The 24,055-nt window shown below is 35.3% G+C and overlaps 5 protein-coding genes and 2 non-coding genes across 9 annotated transcripts; 3 read left to right on the forward strand and 4 right to left on the reverse strand.

The window, feature by feature from the left end:
- Nucleotides 1-805: 805 nt before the first annotated feature.
- Y53G8AL.1 (FHA domain-containing protein) lies at nt 806-9,079 on the forward strand (the record flags this gene model as incomplete). Its single annotated transcript, NM_065273.5, has 11 exons — nt 806-904; nt 1,238-1,354; nt 1,422-1,610; nt 1,939-2,154; nt 2,521-2,847; nt 3,441-3,668; nt 4,688-4,771; nt 4,904-5,140; nt 5,505-5,909; nt 6,641-7,978; nt 8,860-9,079. The coding sequence occupies 11 exons, from the start codon at nt 806-808 to the stop codon at nt 8,965-8,967; spliced, it is 3,348 nt and encodes a 1,115-aa protein (NP_497674.3). The 3' UTR covers nt 8,968-9,079.
- On the forward strand, nt 1,692-1,839 carry H09G03.3. The gene has a single exon (NR_052165.1). It is a non-coding gene; the product is annotated as an Unclassified non-coding RNA H09G03.3 (non-coding RNA).
- A 341-nt stretch (nt 9,080-9,420) lies between the features above and the next one.
- nduf-9 (NADH dehydrogenase [ubiquinone] 1 alpha subcomplex subunit 9, mitochondrial) lies at nt 9,421-16,279 on the reverse strand. Its single transcript, NM_065274.8, has 7 exons — nt 16,117-16,279; nt 15,777-15,987; nt 15,432-15,487; nt 14,524-14,866; nt 11,408-11,562; nt 10,685-10,802; nt 9,421-9,819 (listed from the first exon to the last, which is right to left on the reverse strand). The coding sequence occupies exons 1-7, from the start codon at nt 16,275-16,277 to the stop codon at nt 9,568-9,570; spliced, it is 1,296 nt and encodes a 431-aa protein (NP_497675.1). The 5' UTR covers nt 16,278-16,279; the 3' UTR covers nt 9,421-9,567.
- Nucleotides 16,280-16,854: 575 nt separating this feature from the next.
- mir-4936 lies at nt 16,855-16,964 on the forward strand. The gene has a single exon (NR_052166.2). It is a non-coding gene; the product is annotated as a pre-microRNA mir-4936 (primary transcript).
- Nucleotides 16,965-17,042: 78 nt separating this feature from the next.
- Y53G8AL.4 (Apple domain-containing protein) lies at nt 17,043-18,350 on the reverse strand (the record flags this gene model as incomplete). Of its 3 annotated transcripts, NM_001312978.3 has the most annotated exons (3): nt 17,043-17,256; nt 17,475-17,548; nt 18,221-18,350. In NM_001312978.3, the coding sequence occupies 3 exons, from the start codon at nt 18,240-18,242 to the stop codon at nt 17,071-17,073; spliced, it is 282 nt and encodes a 93-aa protein (NP_001299907.1). The 3 variants fall into 3 exon arrangements, 2 of the variants coding, with proteins under 2 accessions (NP_001299907.1, NP_001122732.1); NR_132449.1 differs by lacking the exon at nt 18,221-18,350 and having other exon boundaries at nt 17,071-17,256; NM_001129260.2 differs by lacking the exons at nt 17,475-17,548; nt 18,221-18,350 and having other exon boundaries at nt 17,071-17,196.
- Nucleotides 18,351-19,164: 814 nt separating this feature from the next.
- Y53G8AL.3 (CUB domain-containing protein) lies at nt 19,165-20,847 on the reverse strand (the record flags this gene model as incomplete). The annotated part of the gene is made up of 6 exons (NM_001381803.1): nt 19,165-19,338; nt 19,662-19,871; nt 20,137-20,208; nt 20,255-20,320; nt 20,668-20,751; nt 20,794-20,847. The coding sequence occupies 6 exons, from the start codon at nt 20,845-20,847 to the stop codon at nt 19,165-19,167; spliced, it is 660 nt and encodes a 219-aa protein (NP_001367927.1).
- An 822-nt stretch (nt 20,848-21,669) lies between these two features.
- On the reverse strand, nt 21,670-23,379 carry Y53G8AM.4 (RING-type domain-containing protein). The gene is made up of 4 exons (NM_065276.4): nt 23,119-23,379; nt 22,698-22,807; nt 22,271-22,644; nt 21,670-21,970 (listed from the first exon to the last, which is right to left on the reverse strand). Exons 1-4 carry the CDS (start codon nt 23,321-23,323, stop codon nt 21,730-21,732), a joined length of 930 nt encoding a protein of 309 aa, NP_497677.1. The 5' UTR covers nt 23,324-23,379; the 3' UTR covers nt 21,670-21,729.
- Nucleotides 23,380-24,055: the final 676 nt, after the last annotated feature.

Consider the following 24,055-nt stretch of genomic DNA (forward strand, 5'->3'; position numbering starts at 1 on the left):
CATTTTTTAGGTTCAAATTCAATTAAAAAATCAATTTTTTTGAGGTTAAAAAATAGTTTTTTGCAGTTTTTCGAAAATTTCGATAACCCCGACAGTTTTAGAGCAGCAAATTTAATTTCAAACATTTTTTGTTGGAAAATCAAACCTTTAACTTCCTGCTGAATTTATAATATCTATATAACATTTCCAGTTTCCCGCAAATATTTAAATTATTATTTCCTTCCTACTTGGGTTCTAATCAACTTTTCCATTTCCAAAAGTGTGTACTAAATTTCATTAATATCCAATTTACCCGACTACTAGTACCTTTGCAATAATGGGATTAGTTTAAGTGTCTACGTAGTTTTAGAGTTTTTTTTTTTGTTTTCAAAAAATTTTAAAAAAGAAGAGGTATTTCTTTTTTCTAAACAGAAATTCTTGCAAAATTTCAGCCTTTTTATACTCCAAAAGCACTGCTCTAAAAGTGCACTCAAACCTTCATCTCTCAAGTTCTTTGCCCCGAAAAGTGAGCCAAGTGATTAGTAGCTGGTGCTCCGCGGAGCCGCCGCCCGTCTCCCTGACAACCGTCTCTGGCTCCGCGAGCTCCGCGGGGGGAGAGACCGACACACCTAGAATTGGCTTATATTAGCAGTAGTAGTACAACTTTTTTTTTTCGCTTTGTTTTGTGCTATACTATTTTTTTTTTCGTGGTTTCCGTTATTTTGTTCTAGTTGAAGGCTCTAGTTCAAGGTGGGCTCGCGGAGCAAATGATCAGAAATGCGAAATTTTAAAAATTTCAAAGTTTCAGAACCAATGCTATTTTAGAATGCTGAGAAGGTACAATTCTAGAAATTTGGATACAATTTTCCTGAAAACCCGGAGAACGACTATTGGAAGTGCTCCGACCTGTGATGTGGTGCTCAAGGTTAGTATATCTCGAAAATTTGTAGATTTATGAAGAAGTTGTCAACTTACAAAATGTAGTGCTTTAAATTTTGAGCATTTTGTTAGTTGACAACTTTTTGATAGCTCGTTTCCCCGCGGAGATACAAGCGTTTAAAGAAATAGGGTGCGAGGGACTGTGGAAGAAAGGGAGACGCAGTGTGCGCGCGCCGCCTGCGTCTCCCCTACCCCCACACTCTCTCACAACCTTTAGCTTTGAACGCTTGTATCTCCTCGGGGAGAAGCGCTATCAAAAAATTTTCAAGTAACGAAATGCAGTAAATTGTGAGCTCCACACGATATAGCAGTTTTTCAGGGAAAAGGAATAGCCCAAATTCATGCTTCAATAGAATCCAACTCAACTGGGTATGTGCTCAAAGAGCACTCACTGTCAGGAATCACCAGAGTCAATGATAGACCAGTTTTTGGGCAGGTAACAATTTTAAAATTCAAAATTCCAATTTTTCTTCAATTTTTTCAAAAAATTTTCTATTTTTCAGGTAGAAATCCACAGCGGAGACCTCATCCAGGTGGGTGGGTCCCCACCGTTTGTATTTGACAGTGAATGGATGTTCGGCACGAGACCCAACTCGGCGAAAATGATTGCAAAGCGGAATGCACCGTTGGAAAATGCTCCGGAGACGATTCCAGAGCAGCAGCAGCAGCCGATTTTGCCGATGATTTCTGGGGTGAGATTGATTTTTTTGAGCGTTTTGAGTATAAAATTCGGAAACTTCAGAAAATTTGAAAATAAAACATGAAAAAATAGGGTCTTGGCGCAATTCTCGTGCCTTGGCGCAATTCTCGTGCCTTGGCGCATTTTTAGTGTCTTGATGCAATTTTGGTGCCTTGACGCGATTCTAGTGCATTGGCGCAATTTTGATGCCTAGGCGCATTTTCGGTGTCTTTGCTCAATTCTCGTGCCTGACGCGATTTTTGATCCTTGGCGCATTTTCAGTGCTTTGGCGCAACTCTCGATCCTTGACGCATTTCTCGATCCTTAAACATTTTTTGCAGAAAAAGCTCCACCAACTCTCCCAATCTCAACAGCCGAGTTTCTCCGATTCATCTGTCAAAAAACGCTCGAGTTCTATGAAAATCGCCCGTGAATCGTCGGCGTCGTCTACCGAGTCACAACGTGGAATCTACAGTAACCAACAGAGATCGATAGGAAATAATTTGTTACAACGAGTTGTGAAGTTGCAGGCAGAATTGATGGCAAAGGACGAAAAAGTACGTTTTGGAGTACGAAATGGGAAAAACGATTGAAAAATTTGGAAAATTCGGGGAATTTCGGAATAGAGACAAAAACAATTGGAATTTGGAGATTGTTCGCGCATTTTTTGTGCCTAGGCGCAGTTTCGGTGTATTGGCGCAATTCTCGTGCCTTGGCGCTTTTTTGGTGCACTGGGGCAGATCTTTTGCCTTGACGCAACTTTAGTGCCTTGGCGCAAGTTTGGTGTCTTGGCGCAATTCTAGTGCCTTGACGCAATTCTCGATCCTTGGCGCAAATTTGGTGCCTTGACGCAATTCTCGTGTCTTGGCGCAATTCCGGTTCCTTGACGCATTTCTCGTGCCTGAAAAAATCAATATTTTCAGATCCGCCAGCTAACCTCCATCAATCCATTCTCCGCCTCCAATCTTCTTTACTACCATCAACCTCATCATGCCCCGCCCTTCCAAGCTCCGCCCCTTTTCTCCCATCAAGCCCCGCCTCCTCTACAAGCCACTCCCCTTACCAGCTCAAATCGTCAGAAATCAACAAAATCCTTCGAATTATTTGCCTATCGAGCATTTATCGGAGCAATCACCTCACAACTCCGACAGTTCAATGATCGGGTCCTCCGGCACCCACAACGAGACAGTGCGGAGCTTTTTAATCTAATGTGCAGAGCTGTTGATGTGCCATTGGCTAGTAGGATTACGGTAGGTTTTTTCTGGGAAAAATTGGGTAAAAATGAAGTTAGTTATGTTGGTTAAAAGGATTTTCGGGTCTCGCCACGGGAAGCTACTGGGTTACTGTAGATGTGTAACTTATCTGATAAAAAATGATTTTATAGTATGAACCAGATATTTTTACAAATTCTTTGCTAAAATTGAGCTTTAAATCTCAAAAACGAACAAAGTTATGAATTTTCAAAAATTTTCAAAAATTGGAAAATTTTTGAAAATTTTCAATTTTTGTAATTTTTAAAAAATTCATAACTCGGACAGTTTTAGAGCTGCAAACTTTATTTTTAGCGTAAAACATGTCATACTTAATTACTTAAGCAATAAAATTTTAAAATTACATTGAAAGCCTACCTACAGTAATCCTAGCCAGTTTTCGTGGCGGGACCCAAATTATTGGAGAATTTTTGGATTCTGCAGATTGTAGACAATATGGGGGTCGTTAGAGAGCTGAGAACGTATGAAATTTGAAAAATTGGTAATTTTTCAATTTTAAAATTTGATTAAAATAATTAACTTTTTAATAAAAAAAATTTACCGAAAAACATTTTTTTTCCAATTTTTTTCAGGAAATCGAAAAATATTGTGAAGCTGTACTAATCGATAACGATTTTGAAGATACTGATGAGCTTTTGAACAAAATTGAAGGATTTATCAGAGAATCCCGCCGGGAGAAAATTCTGGAGCTCACAAATGAGCTGGAAGTCCTGATGCCACTAATAAGGGACGCCGCGTCGAATGCCAGAGAAAATATCAAAGTTTGCAACGTTTTCACACAATGGAGCAGACAGTTTGGGGTTAGTTTCGTAGAAAAAACTTTTCCTGAAAAAAATCTGAGAAAAATTGAAGAAAAATGAGCTAAAACTCGAGAAAATGAAGCAAAAAGCAAAAAAAAAGGAAATTTTAGCCTCAAAAATTTCAATTTTTGAAACTTCAAAAGTTTGAGTGAAAATTTGTAATCAGCTCACTGCGAGCTTCAAAATGACCCCCAACATGACTAGGCTCCGCCCATTTTTATATTTTTTGAAAAATTTTTGGGTCCTGCCACGAAACCTCTCAGTGAGTGGCACTATATGCAAATTTTGCGTTGCTAGTTTATTTGCTTGTTAGGTGTATAATTTATGTAAATTTTAAGCTATAAAAATTGCATAAATGTTGAAAATGGGTGGAGTTATGGGTTTTCGAAATTTTTCGAAATTTTTTTAAACCCTAAATTTCAATTTTTCAACTTCTTATTTAAGAAGTTCAGCAGAAAAATAGTTTTGGAATGAAATTCTGTGTCTAGGCCAGAAGCAACTTGATTTTTTTAAATCTCTTTTTACGAAAAGAGTACTGTAGTTTTCGTGGGGAAAATTCGAAATGTTTCGAAAATCGATAACTTTCTCAATTTTTCAGATTTTTGAAAAATTTTAACTGAGAAAGATGCGTAAGCATTTGAATTCGATGTGAAAAATATTTTTACTCACACATAGATCATATCTACAGTAACCCAAAGGTTTTCGTGGCGGGACCCAAGAATTGTGAACATTTCCGGAACCTAGTCATGTTTATACTTAAAAGAAAGGTATTTGAGTGCTGAAGCAGAATTTCATATTATTTTTCAACTTCCGTGAAAGCTGACAGGGTTACTATAGGTGCCAATTTTTAGAAATTTTCAGAAAATTCGAAATTTTTCGAAAATACATAACTTTGCCAATTTTCAATATTTTTATGTGATTTTTTTTTAAATTTTCTTGAATAAAAATTGAATCGTACTTAAAAACTATTAAAAACTCAAATTCCTGGAGGAAAGTCAATAATTTCGGGGTTTTTCCAGGATCTCCTACGGAAGAACAGCTTCTCCGCCACCACCCTGTTCCAGGCAATTGAAGATTTGAAAACTCAATTTTCTGAAGCTCATGTAAGTTTTTTTTTAAAGTTTTTTTGTTACAAAAAATTTTGAGACAAAAAAATTTCAACATTTTTTTAAATTTTTTCCAGAAAATTTTCAAAATGTTTCAAATTTTTCTAAACTTGAAAAAAACAATTCCAGATGTCCCGTCACTGGCTGCCACCAAGTATAACCCCGATCCTCCGCCTCGCAGCTTTAGAGCTCGAGAAACGGAATGGTGACGTCACGCCGTCCACTTCACCCCGCCCGCCGGCAATATTGGATCGTAAAAAATCAATTGATATGACGCTGGACACGTGTATTTCACAAGTTGAGACAATCACTCATGAGATGGATTATCATGTTGTTAGGCTTATCAATAAGGCAAAGGATTATAGTGTAAGGACGAACAGTATCAAAACTATTTATTTGAAAACTTGTAGCCCTTGAAATTTCATACATTTCGTTGGTTGGAAACTTTTTGATAGCTCTACTCCCCGCGGAGATACAGGCGCTTAAAGCTTTGTGGCTAGAGAGTGTGGGAGGGGGAGAGACCCAGTGTGCGCGCGCCGCCTGCGTCTCTCCCCCTCCCACACTCTTTCACCCTCTTAACTTTGAACGCTGGTATCTCGGCGGGGAAAAGAGATATCAAAAAGTTTATGACTAACGAATTGTATGGAATTTTAAGGGCTACAATTTGTTAGATGAACGTTTTTTGACATCTAGTTTTCTAAGAGAGTTATATACAGTTTAAAATTTTCAGTCATTCCAACCACTGGACTTGGATACAGTAACCCGGATCTCTAAACTAGTAGAGTCGCTGAAAACCAATTTGGACCAACTCACGGAGCACAGTTTCAAGGAAGACCGTCCGAATTCCGTGCTCTTCTTCGAAATCACGCATGATGATTTGAAGAGTTCAATCAAAAAGTACAGTGACGCGGAGGGCTCGATGAGCTCACTAGGCTCTGTGAAAAAAATTTCCGTGGCGCCGAAAATATCCGAAATTGTTGAGGAAGAAGATGTGGAAATTTTGGAGGAACGGAAACACGTGGAAGGAGAAATTATGCGGATTATTGGGGAGATTGGAGAGAAAATCGATTTTTCTGGGCTCACGGAGCCCAGTAGAGCCGAGGGAATGATCAAGGTGGATGCAAGTGTTTTGAAGGTAATTTTCCCTGAAAATTCAAAAAAATTCACATAGTTTGGTCTTAAAATCAGCTGAAAATTTCTAAAATTGAAAATTTCTAAAATTGAAATTGAAGTTACGGATTTTCGAAACTTTTCGAATTTCAGATTCCAAATTTTTAAATTTAGGCTACAAAAACACGCTAAATTTTGAAGAAAATTTTGTGATATTACGATTTTTAAAATCAGCTCGCCAAGACCTTTTAAATAACACCCATATTGGCTAGGCTCCGCCCATTTTGGGTCCCGCCGCGAAAACTACAGTAGTTTCGTGGTGGGACCCAAAGTGGGCGGTGCTTAGGCAATATGGGGCTCATTTTAAAGCTCTCAATGAGCTGAATTTAAAAATTACGACACTTCGCACTTTGATGCTGGGGGTACTGTAGTTTTAAAACTTTTTAATTTTGTGGTTTTCGAAATTTTTTGGATTTTTTCGAAAATCGATAACTCTGCCAGTTTTTGAAATTTTCGCTAAATTTTTTCTACAAAATTTAGCACGGTCTCCATATTTTTTTGGAAAAATACACAATTCCGAATAGATGTTCATTCTACAGTACCCTAGCAGTTTTCGCGGTGGGACCCAATAAAATTCAGCATTACCGTAACCTAGGCAATATTGGGCTTATTTTGAAGCTCTTAGTGAGCTGAAATCAAATTTTGTACTGAAAATGCCTGAAAGTGTGTGAAAATCAATTATTTTCAAATTTTCAGATGCTAATCCAGCAGTCCCAGCGGCTTTTGGGCTCCTATGAAGCTTTGGAGTCAGAAAGAGAAAAAGCTCGCCGAAAACGATCGGCTCCACCAATGATTCTTGTAGAGAATTTGGAAAATTCTGAGCATTTGGAGCATTCAGAAGCTCCAATTTGTGCAAAACCAGCTCAAAATCCGGAAATAGACCTCCCAGAGGTCCCAAGTTTGGATCTGGAAGAGACCACGGAAAATCCGGAAATTCCAGAAATTTCTACACCACGAGAAGAAGATTCGGCTGAAAATTTGGAAAATTTGGTTGAAAATTCGGAAAAGTCTGAAATTTTGGAAGATTTGGAAGAAAATTCCAAAAATTTGACTGAAAATTCTGAAAAGCCTGGAATTTTGGAAGATTTGGCTGAAAATCCAGATCTTGAAGCTTCTAACCCAGAATTTGACGCCGAAAACGATGAAGAACATGCCAAAATTGTGCAGAGCACGGAAAATGCACAAAATTTAACTGAAAATGATGAAAAATCTGAAAATCACGAGCATTTGCCAGAGAAACCTGGAAATCGATCAGATTTGGCTGAAAATTCAGATCTTGAAGCTTCCAAGCCAGAATTTTACGCTGAAAACGATGAAAAACACGCTGAACTTGTGCAGAGCACGAAAAATGCACAAAATTTGGCTGAAAATGGAGAAGAACCCGAAAATCCAGAAGCTTTGGCTGAAAATGCTGATGAAAACCCGGAAAACCTAGAATCACAAGCTTCTCAGGCAGATTTTTTGAGCAACACAGACGGAAATGCTCAAAATTTAGTTGAAAATCCGGAAATTTCAGACTTTCTAGTTGAAAATCAAGAAGAAACTGAAGAAAAGGTGTCTGAAGCAGCTGAAAAAGCAGAAAATCCGATGAAATTGGCGGAAATTGACGAAAATTCGGAAAATCTCGATATTTCGGCAGCTGAAAATGCTGAAAACGCTGAAAATCATGTTACAGCTGTAGCGGAATCGGAAAATTCAGAAAATTTCAGTTCGGAATCGGAAAACCCGGCTGAAAACGACGAAAACCCGGAAATTTCGAAAATTATGACGTCATCACCGCCGGGCACTCCCGAATCCGAGCCAATCGCCGATGATAGTGAAAGTGAGGACGAGAAGAGCACAATTCGATATATTCCGTCGAAAAATTCGGAATCTCTGCAAAATTCCATGGATAGTAGTGACGTCATCGAAGAGGAGGAGGTGAAGCTGGTGCCGAATGGTGACGTGGTACAAGCCGCCGCAGAGGACAGAATGTCAAGTCATTTGAAATCACATGTGAATACGGCTTCAGGAAAACCTCATATCACTTATCAGGTTCGTAGAAATCGGAATGAAAAATTTTGAAAAAAAAAGAAAACATTTTTTGATTAAAAATTTTTTTTTTGATTTTTAAAATTTTGAATTTTTTTTTTCTTAAAAATATATTAATTTTTTTTGTCGAAAATCTTTAATTTCACATTAAAACTACCTCCAAAATCTGTAAAAAATCGGAAAAAGTATCGAAAAGTCGATATTTTTGGGAAAAGTCGATAATTATCGATTTTCGGATTTTTTTTTTAGAAATTTGACAGAAATCAATTTCAGAATTATTATTTGGTTCCGCGTAGTGCGCCGGTGAGGCAGGCGGCCACCGGCCCCGGCCGGCGCCCACATGGAAAATCAAATTTATCGATTTTCGGCAGATTTTTATCGATTTTTCGAATTTTTCTTGAATTTAGGAGCAACAGTATGATTATTCTTATAGGAATTCAAATGCTTGCTAAAATTTCCGAAAAAAATATAAAATTTACCGGAAAATCAATATTTTTGAGAAAAATCGAGAGAAAGTATCGATTTTCGGCTGATTTTTATCGAGTTTTCGATTTTTTAAAGAAATTTGCGGTATATAAACAATATATAACACAAAACTTAGTTTCGAAATGTTCCTAAATGCTTAAACTTCAAAAAAAAAGCCAAATTCACCGAAAAATCGATAATTATCGATTTTCGGAATTCTTTAACCCGTTTTTTCGATTTTTTTTTTTTGGAAAATTTGAAGAAAACTATGTTCTCCATAACAAAAATCCCTTAAAAATTGGATTTTTCATTGAAATTCAAAAAAATCGATTTTTCTCCAGAAAATCGATAATTATCGATTTTTCGCCATTTTTACGACTTTTATCGATTTTTTCTCATTTCAAATGACTATTTTTCAGTATCCAATCCGCCGTTACTTCTCACCACCAATGAAACGCCGCTCGAAAAGTGAAGATCAAAAAATTCGGGAGACTCTGCGAAATCGGCCGCCTTTTATACTTTATTGATTGATTTTTTATAGGTTATTTTATCGATTTTTCTGTGTTTTTTAATTTCTTTCATGTCGGATATATACAAAAATAAAGCAATAATTGAATTAATTAAATTATTTTTTGTAGAGTTCCTGTGTGAAAATTTATTTAAAAATCGATAATTTTCGAAAAGAAATCCATTTTTTGTCGGAAAAAAAAGGAATTATTGATTTGTTTTGCTAATTTTCGGAACAGCCCAAATTAAAATCTGATTTAGTTTATTTTTCCGAAAAAAGTCAATAATTACCAAAAATTATCGATTTTTCGTTCATTTTCGGACAAAAATCGATAATTTTTGAAAATTATCGATTTTTTAAAGGAAATTTGATTTTACTGATTTTTTGTGCTCTTTTTTCTTATTTTTCATAATTTCTCAGGATTCTTATAATTTTTTTTCAGAATTTTTGCAAATCTACCAATTTTTCCCATCAAAATTCTCGATTCATTTACGCGTATAAATACAAAATTCAGTTTTTTCTAGAAAAAAAATTTAGAACCAAAAAAAAATTAAAATCGCTCTATTTAAACTACCAAAGACAACACAGAAATCGAAAAAACAATCGATTAAAAAAAATCTTAATTAAAAGCGACATTTTTGCTCGTTTCCGACTTGATTCCAGTTGCTCCTCGGCCAGTGTTCTTTTTGGTAAGTGGTGGTGAACGAAGTGGAAGTGATGGAGCCGGAAGTTCTCCATATTGTTCTTCGAAATATCGATTAAATGATCGATAAAATGCTTGTTGTCCACCAGCCAATTCGAATTCAGTCAATCGGCGGACTCCGAGGTCGGCGAGAGTTCTTTCGCCCGTCAAAATGTCCGATTGTACTTCCTGAAAATGCAAAATTAGAAAAAATCAATAATTTCCGTAAATTATCGATTTTTTCGCGAATTTTTTAATCAAAAATCGATAATTTTCAAAAATTATCGGTGGAAATTTTTCTATGCGATTTTTTTTCAACAATTCCGATTTTCAATTGAAAAATGCGAAAAATAGAAAAAAAAATCAATAATTTTCAGAAATCTTTGTTTCAAAAAAAATTCCGCGGAAATTTTTCAACAAAAAATCGATAAAATCACTTTTCCGACAAAAAATCGGTAATTTTTAAAAATATTAAATTTTTTTTATTTTTTTAAGATTTTATATTCGATTTTTCTTTTAAAAAAATTCCGATTTTTATCTGAAAATTACAAAAATAGCAAAAAAAATCGATAATTTTCAGAAAATTTTGAATTTTTGTCGGAAAATCGGAATTTATCGATTTTTTGAAAATCAACAAAAAATCGATAATTTCCGTAAATTATCGATTTTATTCGCTAAATTTTTTTTTCAAAAAAAAAAATCAATAAAATCCATTTTTCGACTAAAAATCGATAATTTTGAAAAAATTTTCGATTTTTTTCGAATTTTTTTGATGAAAATCGGGTTGTTTCCGCCACTTCTACAAAAAAAATTCCTCAAAATTGTGCCTACGCCTACCTGATTTAACAATTCAACGGTAGGCACAAGGCAGGCGTAGGTAGGCTTTCCGAAATTTCCAATTTTTTGACTCAAAAATCAGTTTTTTTTAAGTGTTTTTCACTTAAAAAATGGATTTTTCCGTAAAAATTGCCCGATTTTTGGCGGAAAACCGATTTTTAATTAAAAAAATCTAAAATTTGAGGCGTTTTTGCTCATTTTAAGCCCTAAAACCTACCACAAACTCCATCCATTCTCTGTTGAGTGGAACTTTACACTTGAACACTTTACCATAGAGTTCGGTGGCCATTGTGAGAGCCATGAAATATGGATCCGGCATTCCGTGACGCTTGTATCTGCAAAAATTTGAGCTTTTTCTCGGGTCCCGCCACGAAAATAATTGAAAAATTCGCGATTTTTCTCGAAATTTCACGCCTGGGTCCCGCCGCCACGAAACAATACCTCGCGGGTTACTGTACTCAAGAAATTTTTTTTTTTCAACTTTTTCGTGGCGAGACCCAAAAAAAAATGTAGTTTTCACGATTTTTACGTCTAAATTTATATTTTTTAGCCAATTTTCATAAAGTTCACGTTAAAAATCATCAATTTTCAGTGAAAATATTGATTTTTTTGATTTTTTAAGGTCTCGCCACGGAATAATATCTCGCGGGTTACTGTACTCGTGAAATTTTCGTTGCGAGACCCGATTAAAGCTACAAGCCTAGAATTTTGAGGAGAATTCGAATTTTCAAAATTTCCTGATTGATGCACAACCCATGTGCCTTTAAATTTGAAAAAAATAAAGTTTTCGTGGCGAGACCCAGTTTTCACGATTTTTAAGTCCAATTTTCATGAATTTCTCGTTAAAAATTATCAATTTTCATGATTTTTTTGCCCAAAAATTAGCAATTTTCCTTCATTTTAGGCCAATTTTCGGCGGGAAAATCGAAAAACCGGGTACCTGAATCCAAAATCAGACAAACAATGCGCTTTTTTGTACATGAAATCAATCAATTCAGACAATTGATAGCAGTGTGGTCCAACAAATTCATAAGTATGTCCTTTTGCTGTTGGATCATTTACAGCACTTTGAATTCCGGCGGCAACGTCTCCAACCTGCAAGAAAATCGGAATTTTTCGCCAATTTTCTCGAAATTTTGATCAATTTCGTTGAAAACTCGGCAAAAAATGGTAAATTTTGAGCCAAAATTTGCAAATTTCTGTGAATTTTTTTTGAAATTTTACGGATTTTCACTCCTTTTAATGAAATTTCGCGCGAAAATACCGTTTTTTAATGGAATTTAACCAAAAAATTCAATATATATACTTGCCATTTTTAGCAATGTTTCAACAATTTTTTTCAAGTGAATATGGGAAATTACCGAAAATTGGAATTGATAACATTTTTAAACGATTTTTTGTATGTTTTTCGTCAAAAATCGTCAATTTTCTTCAAAATTTTCAATTTTGGACCAAATTTCAGCCATTTTTTGTCATTTTTGGCCAATTTAAACGTTTTTAAAGCTTTTTTTTTTATTTCGCTTATTTTCGCAAATTCCACCGTTTATAGGCAGTTTTAGGCCGAATTGTATGTATTTCGAGTAATTTTTTGAATTTTCAAACAAATTGGGCCTATTTTGAACAATTTTCACTCATTTTTGGCCGATTTTTCTTTTTTAAACTAAAACTAAAAACTAAAAAAGCAACCTGCAAGAAAATCGAGATTTTTTTAGTGATTTTTCGCCGATTTTCTCGAAATTTTGATCAATTTCGTTGAAAATTCGGCAAAAAATGGTAAATTTTGAGTTATTTTTACTGAAATTGTGCGAAAAATGAATTGAATTTTGGCAAAAATTCAAGGTTTTGAGTCAAAATATCCAAAATTTGGTCATTTTTCGCAATAAAATGGTGCCTACTTATGCCTACCATCAATTTTTTTTCGGCAGAAATGGACAATTTTAAGCCAAAATTTGCAAATTTCGGTGAATTTTTCTGAAAAAATCATCATTTTTGATGGAATTTAAGCAAAAATTCGAGATTTTCAGTCAAAATTTGTCATTTTTAGCAATTTTTTGACAATTTTCTGTGTGAAAATCGAAAATTTTGTTACATTTTTGAGGAGAAAACGATTTTTGCCAAAATTCTACCAATTTTCGACTAGTTTTATCAAATTTTGGGTGAAATTCCGAAAATTTTCAGTTTTGTGCCAAATTTCAGCCATTTTCAGTCATTTTTGGACAATTTAAATGGTTTTAAAGCTTTTTTTCATAAAATTTCGCAAATTCCAGCGTTTATAGGTAACTTTAAGCCTCATTTCCTTGAATTTTGAAATTTTTTTTCTCTAATTTTTAAGCAAATTAAATAAATTCCATCAATTTTTAGCGAATTTCACATATTTTGAGCAACTTTATATGAAATTTCGAGACTTTTCATAAATATTTGGACTCATTTTAATTGTATTAAAAGCCAATTTTTATGAATTTTGACATTTTTCAGTTCATTTGGATTTATTGTAATGAATTTTGAGTCATTTTTTTCAATTTCAAGCGAATTTTCATGAAATTTCGTAGATTTAGACCGATTTTCACGGATTTTCGACTTTTTATTTTTAAAATTCAGTTATTAGGTCAAATTACACCATTTTTGGCCGAGGTTTTGAGTCAAAATATGCGAAATTTGGACATTTTTTGCATTTTTTCGCAAAAAAAAAATTGTGCCTACTTTATGCCTACCGCCGCCTACCATCAATTTTTTTTCGGCAAAAATGGACAATTTTAAGCCAAAATTTGCAAATTTCGGTGAATTTTTCTGGAATTTTACCGATTTTTACATTTTGATGAAATTTAAGCAAAAATTCAAGTTTTTCAGTCAAAATTTGTCATTTTTAGCAATTTTTTGACAATTTTCTGTGTGAAAATACGATTTTTGCCGAAATTCTACCAATTTTCGACTAGTTTTATCAAATTTTATGAAATTTTGGGTGAAATTCCGAAAATTTTCAATTTTGTGCCAAATTTCAGCCATTTTCAGTCATTTTTGGCCAATTTAAATGGTTTTAAGGCTTTTTTTTCATAAAATTTCGCAAATTACAGCGTTTCTCGAATTTTGAGTAATTTTTCCGATTTTCAAACAAAAATTGGTCATATTTTGAACAATTTTCAGTAATTTTTGGCCGATTTGTTGGAATTTTTGACTTTTTAAATTTAAAATTCAATTTTTAGACGGACTTATGCCAATTTCCTTGAATTTTGAAATTTTTTTCTAATTTTTAAGCAAATTAAATAAATTCCAGCAATTTTTAGCGAATTTCACGTATTTTGAGCAACTTTATATGAAATTTCGAGACTTTTCATAAATATTTGGACTCATTTTATTTGTATTAGGCCAATTTTTATGAATTTTGACATTTTTCAGTTCATTTGGATTTATTGTAATGAATTTTGAGTCATTTTTCTCAATTTCAAGCGAATTTTCATGAAATTTCGTAGATTTAGACCGATTTTCACGGATTTTCGACTTTTTATTTTTAAAATTCAGTTATTAGGTCAAATTACACCATTTTTCTCGATTTTCATGAAATTTTCTACTTTAAAAAAAAATTTTTTTTCGTCATTTTTGGCCGATTTTCACGTATTTTAGGTCATTTTTCATGAATTTTCGCCCAATTTTCAATATTCAAACAATTTTCAGCCATTTTTGAATTTTTATTGACTAAAATTCAGTTTTTTGGTCAAATTACTTCAATTTTTTTGAATTTTAAGTAATTGTTCAGCATTTTTGGCGAATTTCACGTATTTTGAGCTTTTTTTAAAATGTATTTTATGAAATTTTGATTAATTTCGTTCAAAATTCGGTTGAAAATGGATTTTTCTATAATTTTAATCAATATTAACGGAAAATAAAATTTTTTTGACAATTTTTAATGTGAAAATCGTAAATTTTCAAAAAATCTCGGTTTTTGTGAGTTTTTCGTTAAAATATTTAATTTTGTGCCAAATTTCAGCCATTTTCAGTCATTTTCGGCCAATTTTCACGTATTTTAGGTCATTTTTCATGAATTATCGGCCAATTCCGTACCCAAATCGGCATTTTATACGTTTCTTCTCCCTTCTTGTACAAATACACATAATCCAATGGAGTTTTTCGCCATCTTGACACATAATATTGAATAAATCCATCCAATTCACCGTAGATCACAGATGGGCGAATAATTGTTGCTTCTGGGAATTCTTCACGTACAGCAACTTCTCCGAGTCCTTTTGAATGAAGAAATTGCGATTTTGCGACAAAATGTCCCTTTTGTGGTTGTGTAGTTGCTCCGAGAGCCGACAAATGCACAAATTTCTCCACACCCATTTCTTTGCAAATTCGAGCCAAACGGCGGGCTCCCGTGTCGTTGACGTCATAGTAATTGTACTTTCTGCAAGGAAAAATGGCTTAAAATTGGGATTTTTAGAAGGAAAAAGTGGGGAAATTTGAATTTTTCAATAGAAAATGGCAGTTTTCTCGAAAATTTTGGAGAAAAATTGAGCAATTTAGTTTTTTTTGAATTTTTTAAAAATATTTTTTGAATTTTCAGTGAAAAAAACGGCGCGAAACTCAAAATTTTGAAGATTTTTCGGACATTTTTCAAATTTTTAGCCAAAAAGTGGAGCCAAATTCAAAATTTAAGGGGATTTTTCAATTTTTAATTGATTTTCAGTTGGAAAAAGTGAGGAATTTTGAGTTTTTCAATGAAAAAACTGGAAAAAAAGAGCTTTTTTTTTGAATTTTGAATGATAATTTGGTGTAAAAAAATTTATTTTTTGAATTTTCAGTAGGAAAAAAGGGTTAAATTCCACATTTTGAAGGTTTTTCAGGCATTTTTTCGAATTTTCAGCGAAAAAGAGTGATTTATTTGGTCAAAAACGGCGCGAAATTTGAATTTTTTGAATTTCCGGCATATTTTGTGAATTTTTCCGCTCAAAAATCTGCAATTTCCTCACCCAGTCGGCACACGAGTTCCGATCAAGTTGATGACGACGTTCGAGTACTTTACAGCCTGAAAAATTGATTTTTTCTGGATTTTCTAGAGAAAAATCCAATTTTTCTCGATTTTCACCTAGAAAACTCTTTTTTTTTCGGAATTTTCTAGAGAAAAAACCTAATTTTTCTCGATTTTCACTGAGAAAACTCTATTTTTTCTGAATTTTCTAAAGAAAAACCCATTTTTTCTCGATTTTCACTGAGAAAACTCTATTTTTTCTGGATTTTCTAGAGAAAAATCCAATTTTTCTCGATTTTCACCTAGAAAACTCGATTTTTCTCTCAATTTCCACGAATTTTAATACCTTTCGAATGCTCTCCTCATCCATCAGCTCAAATGGAAAATAGAGGACTTGTCCGAGCTCGCCGAGCACTTTGTGCTCTCTCATGTAATACGGATCCTGGCGATACGGAATAATGATTTGTGAGCCATTTTTCGCGAATTTATTGACAACTGGAAGTCCCAAGAAGCCTGACGCACCGAATACGGTCACCACATTGCCGGAGAAGGAGGCTCTGCAAAAATTTGGAATTTTTAACGATTTTTTTTGGGAAAAAATTGATTTTTTTTCAATGTTTTTTCAATTTTTCCTAGATTTTTTCCACATTTTCCAGTTTCAAATCATTCTTAGGCTTTTCCTGTACCTTCCACCGGCTCCCTTTCTGAATTGAGCACTCTGAGAGCTGACACGTGGCTCCGGATGAGCATTTTCGGCGGAGGTGACCGCGCTGCTGAAATTCTGACTTCCAACGACCGAAACCGCCTGCCGGGCGCCCAAGCCGGATCTACCCAACACTGATAGCATGGCTGAAATTAGGAAAATCGAGATTTGCAATTGTTTAAAGATTTTTAAAGATTTTTAAAGACTTTTTAAGAATTAAATGGGTTTTCTGCGTTTTTTCGGGATTTTTTCCAGCTAAAAATAGCTTTTCCGGTCGAAAAAATCGATTTTTTATCAAAAAAGCACCGAAAATAGCGAAAAAATCTGGAAAAACCGCTAAAAATGGCTGAAAATGAAGTACGCGGTGCCGAAATAAATAATTTGGCCTGTACGCAATATGGCGTCGGGTTTGACGTTTGCGGACTCGAATGCGCACTTGGAAGGGCGGGGATTGATGACCGTACTCCAAGGAGGAATGAGAAGCTTTGAAATTAGCAAAAATTGGTGAGAAAGGCGGTTTTAAAGAGAGTTTTCAATCTAAATTGTTGAAAAATTAATGAAATATTACTTTTCTTGTTTTACATTCAAGAAAAATTATTAAAATCTTTGAATTAAATAGAAATGCGAAGTTTTCAAGGGATTTCTTCAAAATGTGCGAAATTACAGAAGAATACTGGTAGATTAAACTGAAAATGACATCAAAATTCTCAATTATTAATATTATACGCTATCGAGATAATAAGCATTTATGGCTACAATGTATACGCCTCTCAAAATTACGTTCACATTGCTTTGTGGCTTTGCTGGTAACTCTTTTGCCTTTCACGCAACACACCGGGGTTCGACTCCGCACTGTGGTTCTTTTCTTTTTTTTTCTCGATTTAACCAATTTTAGTCAATTAAAATTCAAATTTAACGATTAAAACCAATTTATTTATCACGTGGAACCCAGAAAAGGAGAAAATTTCGGCCTAAAAAAGTTGAGACACTTGTTAAACGCCGGATTCCTGAAGCAATTCGAGCTGCACTCGGCGGCTAGATTCGGCTGGTCGACTGAAAACATTTCATGGCAAAGTAGGCATATTCTCGTGAGCACTTCGTTTAGAGCCGGTCGTCGGTAAGCCTGGAAATCAAAAAATATTCCGAATTCTTGAAAAAATGCGGAAAAAATCGGCGAAAAACTAGGGTTTTGAATGATTTTTCTCAAATTTTTCAATTTTTTTCAGCGAAATATCGAATAAAAATCGATATATCTCCAGAAACCCCCGAGATTTCCACCATTTAAGCAAAATTCTCAATGGAGCGCGTTTGCAGCTTCGTTGTTCGCTAGAGCGCACTTACTTTGCAGTTCCTCGAATGGTGGTCGGGGCGGGAAAATGAAAATCCGGCAAACGTGACGATAAGTAAGAAGAATACTGGAAAAATCAATGGAATTGTTTAGGCCACAGTGGTTTTTTGGCAGATATTTAGAGTTTTAAAAAATAATTTTCACAGAAACGTTGGCCGAAAGTTAATTTCCAGCGGCGAAATCGCGGAAAAATGGAGCTTTTCGAAGAAAAATTTCGTGGCCTATTTTTTCAGCTGGTTTTTCTTGGCCACGTCTTAAAATTTGAAAAAATTTGATTAAAAAGCAAATTAAGCACGTTTTTCAAAATTAAAAGTGAAGACATAACGCGTTTCTCGAAAAATTTGCAATTTTCTAGAAAAATGCTGCGTGGCCTAACTTTTCCGGTTATTTTTCTAGGCCACGTCTGAAAATTAGTTTTTTATTGAAAAGCAACGAAATTTTTCAAATTTTTCATACTAAAACTGAAAAAAATAGATTCTTCACGGAAAAATTTCACTTTTTGTGAAAAATTTCCCATGGCCTAACTTTTCCGGTTTTTTTTCTCAGCCATGTCTGAAAAATTAAGAAAAATTTGGGGAATCCATGAAATTATGCATGTTTTCTACGAAACATAATTGAAAAAAAAAACGGTTTTCTGCTAAAAACCATGCGTGGCCTAACTTTTCTGGATTTTCTAGGCCACTGAGCCCGAATATGGGGTTTCTAGGCCACGTGGGTCCTGAATCCAACAATAACTTACATAAGTGGTTTAATCCGTTCATTTTAGATGAAAAATAGTAGAAAATTTCGGAAAAATCTTTTGGAAAAAAAATTTCCGAAACAAAAATTTTTTTGTTTAGAAAATTTTTTTTTCCAACAAATTTCCAAATTTAGCAAATAGGTCTTATTCCATTTAAAGGTCCCCTATATATATCGTGTTGCGCGGGAGAGGTGTCATTCGATACAATACGACGTAATTTCCTCTTCCAAAGAGGCGAATTTGTGTCCTCTTCCGCCCAGTTTTCTGAGATTTTGCACGATTTTGGGCGGTTTTTTTTGGGATTTTTGCATTTTTCAGCCGGAAGCTTGCGCTAGACGCGATTTTTGATTACTCACGGGATGGTTTTAGGGGTATATTGTAGTTTTTAGCAGGGGTAGGCATGGGCCCCTTTCACTGGGGATTGGTGACGTCATAGGGGCTTGAAGGCGTGAAGGAGCGAAAAAATTGATTAAGAGGGTATTTTTGAAAAGAGTAATTGGAAATAGTGGAAATTTGAAAAAATTTCACGGTATAAGTTATCTAAAAAAAATTTTTTTGGACATTTTTAAAAATTTTTTCCAAACTTTTTTATACTTTTTTCTCACAGAAAAATCAGTTAATACATCCTTTCCTGTTACAATAAAATTCTAATTTCCTAAAACAAAACTCAAAAATCTCAAAATTCAGACTTCGAACCTAGTTATCTCCCGATACATGCGTTTTAAGTTAGCGGTGACGAGAGAGTGTGGGGAGGGGAGACGCAGGCGGCGCGCGCGCTCTCGTCGTCTGCGTCTCTCCCCCTTCTCTTTCTCTCTCTCTTCGCCAAGTTCAAACGCCCGTATCTCATTAACGGTTGGAGATATCAAAAAACTTTAAATTGTAAAAAAGTTGAGCATGGAATTTTACATTTGATAATTAACACAATTATGGATTTTTGCGATTTTTTACAATAATATTTGATCGAACAAAGTTTCAATATAAAGCCCATTCGAATAGTTTTTGGAATCCCAGCAAATAGTGAAGAAAATTGAGTTCACATCTTCATACTTGAAATCCAGGCAGTCAGATGTGTCGGTGGAGCACGAGTTTTGTAGGGCAGCGTCTAGGAGGACGGCTCTCTGGAATAAGCATAACTCCGCGGAAAATCTTGATTTTCAAAAATGTTCAACTAACAATTTGTAGTGCTTAAAATTTTACACATTTTTATATTTGACAACTTTTTGATAGCTATTATTTCCGCGGAGTTATGCGCCTTTAATGATAAGAATTTGAGCTACTCCTTCTGAGCGCGTCTAGTTTAAAAGCGCATAACTCCTTGGAAAAAATAGCTATTAAAAAGTTTTCAATTAACAAAATGTAGAAAATTTTAAGGGCTATATTTCTTTAGTTTACAAATTTCTGATATCTCTCCTCACAAAAAAGTTATCAGCTATTTTCTTACCGAGGTCCCATCAAACTGCACCACGAAAACATTCAAACTCGGGCTCAACTTCAAGAAATCCTCTATTTGAGTTGAATACTGCTCTCTGGTTATATACGTAATTGCCTTAAAAGTCATAATCTTCGAGTAATCTTGAGCTGCTAGATCCTCCTGGTTACGGTAGGTAAGGGATTGTCCGATAAAGGGGTAGGTGAGGCAGGCGCCGGTGACCTGAAATTGTAGATTTTGAAATTTGGAGTATTTTGTTAGTTGGAAATTTTTTTTTTCATGGGAACGAAGATACATAGAGTTAAAGTTGGAAGTGACGAGAGTGGATGCGAGGGGGAGACGCAGACAGCGCGCGCACTCTCGTCGTCTGCGTCTCCCCCTCTCTCCTCTCCAACTTTAAACCTCTGTATCTCGGTTCCCAGCAGAGGTATCAAAAAACTTCCAACTACAAAACTGATCAGTATAAAATTCTACGCCCGAAACTAACAAAAGATTTTTGGAAACTCATGCTAGTTGTCTTCCTATTTGCTCCGCACTGCTCGGATTTGGAGGTTTCGATCTGAAAATCTGTTTCTGTGTCCGGAATGAAAAAATTTCCAACTCACAGTAGTTGTAGGCATGACAGTGGATGTGGTGGGGCAGGTTAAATTAAAGTTGAACACTGTTTTTGTCTGGAAAAATTCCAAGAATTTCAGAGTTAGGAAAACATTTTCAACTAAAAAAAATGTAGATCTTAAAATTTTACACATTTTGTCTGTTGAAAACTTTTCGATTGCTCTAACCAGTGCAAAGTTACAGAGGTTTCAAGATAAGAGTGGTGAGAGAGTGGAGGGGGAGAGGAGACGCAGACAGCGCGCGCACTCTCGCACTCTCCCCTCACCCCACACTCTTTTGACGCCTAAACTATAAACACTTGTATCTTCCTAACGGTTAGAGATATCAGAAAATTTTCAACTGCAAAAATAATCAGCAGAACATTTTGCGTCGTATGAGCTGACGAAACAAATTCCAAACTCACTGGTGTAGTAGTTGCAGGAACTTCAGTGGTCGAAGAACTAGTGGTGTCCAAACATGAAAGTTGGAAGGAATAGATGGAATCTGGCTGAAAATTTGAGCTTTTTTTGAGTTTTGTAAGGCTTCTCACCAAAAAATTCGCTTGGGAAAATCCAATTATTGTCAAAAATAGGATATTTCGCATGTTTTTAGAGGGAAGAAGCCCAAAAAGCGAATAATGACAAATGAAATTGGAAACGAATTCAAAAATGAAATGATGATGAGCTGCCACTTCACTAGGCAACGAGAAAAAATCGCTCTGCGGAGCATGGAAATTTATATTATAATATAGTTTTTTGTAGTTTCTGAACTTTTTTCATAGGAAAACTAAAAAATTCTGCAAAAATTTGTAGCGGCCGACACCTCACAGGTTCTGCAAAAATAAAGAAGCGTATATGGATTTTAAATTGGCCAATATTTTCCTAGCCATTGAGGGTGGCTTACTTTTTATTTGATTTTTTTTAAAAACACGCCAATTGATAGAAAAAAATATGCTGATTAGTTTTGCAGTTGAAAATTTTTCAATACCTCTCACCGTTCAAGAGATACACACGTTTAAAGTTAAGGTGAGGAGAGTGTGTGGGGAGAGGGGAGACGCAGGGTGCGCGCTCTGCCCGCACTCTCCCCTTCCCCCACACTCTCTCAACGTCTTAACTTCAAACGTCTGTATCTCCTGAACGGAGAGAGGTATCAAAAAACTTTCAACTGCAAAAATGATCAGCATATTTTTCTCTATCCATTGCAATAAAAATGAAATTTACTCAGTGGGTACCCCAAACCGTTTTTCATTTTTCAAATCGCCACAAGTTTATTCCTGTGTTTGGACTCTCCCTCCCGAGAATTCTTTGAACTAATTGTTTTGTACTGATAAGCTTCATCTGAAACATTTTGTGCACGAACCACAAACTGATAAGCTATCAGTATTGTTCCTCAATTTTATTTTCTAAAGTCTATAAGCCATTCCTTATCAGTCAAATGCCATTTTATTTTCCATTACAGTTTATTAATCTCAAAAACAAACTAAAAATTAATGTTTCCTATCATCCATCGCCTCCAGCACCGCAAAATTCTTCCTAATACTTCCAAACGTTCGCTGGCCACAAAAAACACAAAAATACTTTGTAGAATATTCCGATTTCTTCTTCAAAATTGTGTTACAGCATTCATCGCAATACGTGTGGCCGCATGCAAACAAGAAGCGAGGCACACTTTTGGTGTCGTTTTCTGAGTACTTCTTAAGACAGATGCGACAGTAGGCTCCGCAAGTTCTGGAAAAATGTAGAACTTAAAATTTGAAGCATTTTGTTAGTTGGAAGCCTTTTGATATCTCTACCTAGCGCGGAGATATAGCGGTTTGAAGTTAGGATGTGAGAGTGTGTGGGGGAGGGGGAGAGTGCGGGCAGAGCGCGCACCCTGCGTCTCCCCTCCCTCCACACTCTCTCACCGCTCGCAACTTTAAACGTTTGTATCTCCTAAACGGTAAGAGGTATTAAAAAACTTTCAACTGCAAAAATGATCAGCATATTTTTCTCTATCCAAAGCCATGTATTTTTTCACAAAAAACTTACTCAGTAGGTACTCCATCTAGGAAAATATTGGGCAGCTTGAAATTCATATACTTATTGAAGAACTCCGACGCAAGGGATCCTTGTTTAAACCTTTTCCAGGCGTAAAATATTTTCTTGAAAAATAGTAGGGAAAAAGTAATAGCCAAGTAGAAAATAAGAGAATTGACCATATAAAAAGAGATTACGTTAAAATTCAAATTGATCAGAAATATTAGCGCCAGGACGAAATTCAAACAGTTAAGTATTGGAACAAACCAGCCACGAAAAAAAGCACGGTATTTGTGGTACTTGTAACTTGTGATGTATACGTGGAAGCAGCCGAATTGTAGAATTGAGGATACACAGTTCAGGGCGACAAATAAGATGTAGAAAATCTGGAAATTTTGCCGCTTGAACCCCAAAACTCCTTTAAAAAAATTAAAAATACCGATGCACCATATCCAAATAAAAAGTAAACTTGTGGAGCAAATCGTGCAAATGTTAGCATACCGTTAGCTGTCGAGAATGTCCATACCAGAATTCGACGGGAGCTGTGATCTAAAGAATGTTGTGTAAAATTTTTTGCTGATTATTTTTGCAGTTGATAGTTTTTTGATATCTCTCACCGTTCAGGAGATACAGGCGTTTGAAGTTGAGCAAGGTGAGAGAGTGTGGAGGGAGGGGAGACGCAGACAGCGCGCGCACGCTGCGTCTCCCCTCCACTCACAGTCTCTCAGCGCCCTAACTTTGAACGTCTTTATCTCCTAAACGGTGAGAGGTATCAAAAAATTTCCAACTGCAAATTTGATCAGCGGAAAATTTTACATGTCATGGCCGTTAGATTTTTTAAAAATATTCGTAAACCCCACCTGCTCTCTCCACAAACTCGAAATAAAGCCAATACAGAATATTAGAGTACACACAGAATCCGTAAAAGTACACCAAAAACCAGATTTCATTCAAATATTCAAAATTGTCGTGGAAAATCGAAGAAATTGGGAGAAAAGTTGTGATAATCCCGCAGAAATGAAGTGCAATGATAAGTGTGACAGTTATGCACGAGTCGGCCGACATTTTCGTACTTTTAGGGTAACCGGATAGCCTTTGATTAGGAAAAAGGTTTAAGATGCCGTGGAGGAATGAGAGAAACAAAAGTGGGTTGCCAGGGGTAACCCACGGGGGGCTCCGGTGATCCTTTTATACTTGAGTTCAAAGACGGGATTAATGGAAGTGAGAAATTGAAAACTTTCATCAACCGAGAAATTGTGCTTATTAGGCGGAAATTGAGCAATTCGTATAAAATTTTGAACTTTTTTTTGGCAACATTTTGATAGCTTTGCTCAGTGAGGAGCTATGAGAGTTTGAAGTTTAGAGAGCTCGTGGAGACGCAGAAAGCGAGGACATTATTCTAAAAGTTTTAAGGTTATGTTTGTTTAAAATGGTTCCAACTTTATTTTAACCTATGTAAAATTTTACGTTGAACAATTTTGCAGTTGGATATTTTTTGATAGCTCAACCGTGAAAAAAGTTATGAGCGTTTAAAGTGTAGGCTACCGAGAGAGCGGAAGGTGAGGGGAGACGCAGACAGCGGGCGCACTCTCGTTGTCTGCGTCTCTCCCCGTTTGCTAGAACAACGTGTATCTCTAGAACAGCAAGAGATGTCATTGAACTTTCAATTGAAAAAATGATTACCATAATGATGCGTGTCTATTGTATTCAGTTTTGAGGATTTTGTTTGATGTTTTTTAATTTCAAAATTTAGGCGCTGAATTTGTTTGAAGTTTTGAAATTTTTAACTCATCCTAC

This window comes from Caenorhabditis elegans, chromosome III, assembly GCF_000002985.6.
Source record: "Caenorhabditis elegans chromosome III".
Taxonomy (NCBI): Eukaryota; Metazoa; Nematoda; class Chromadorea; order Rhabditida; family Rhabditidae; genus Caenorhabditis; species Caenorhabditis elegans.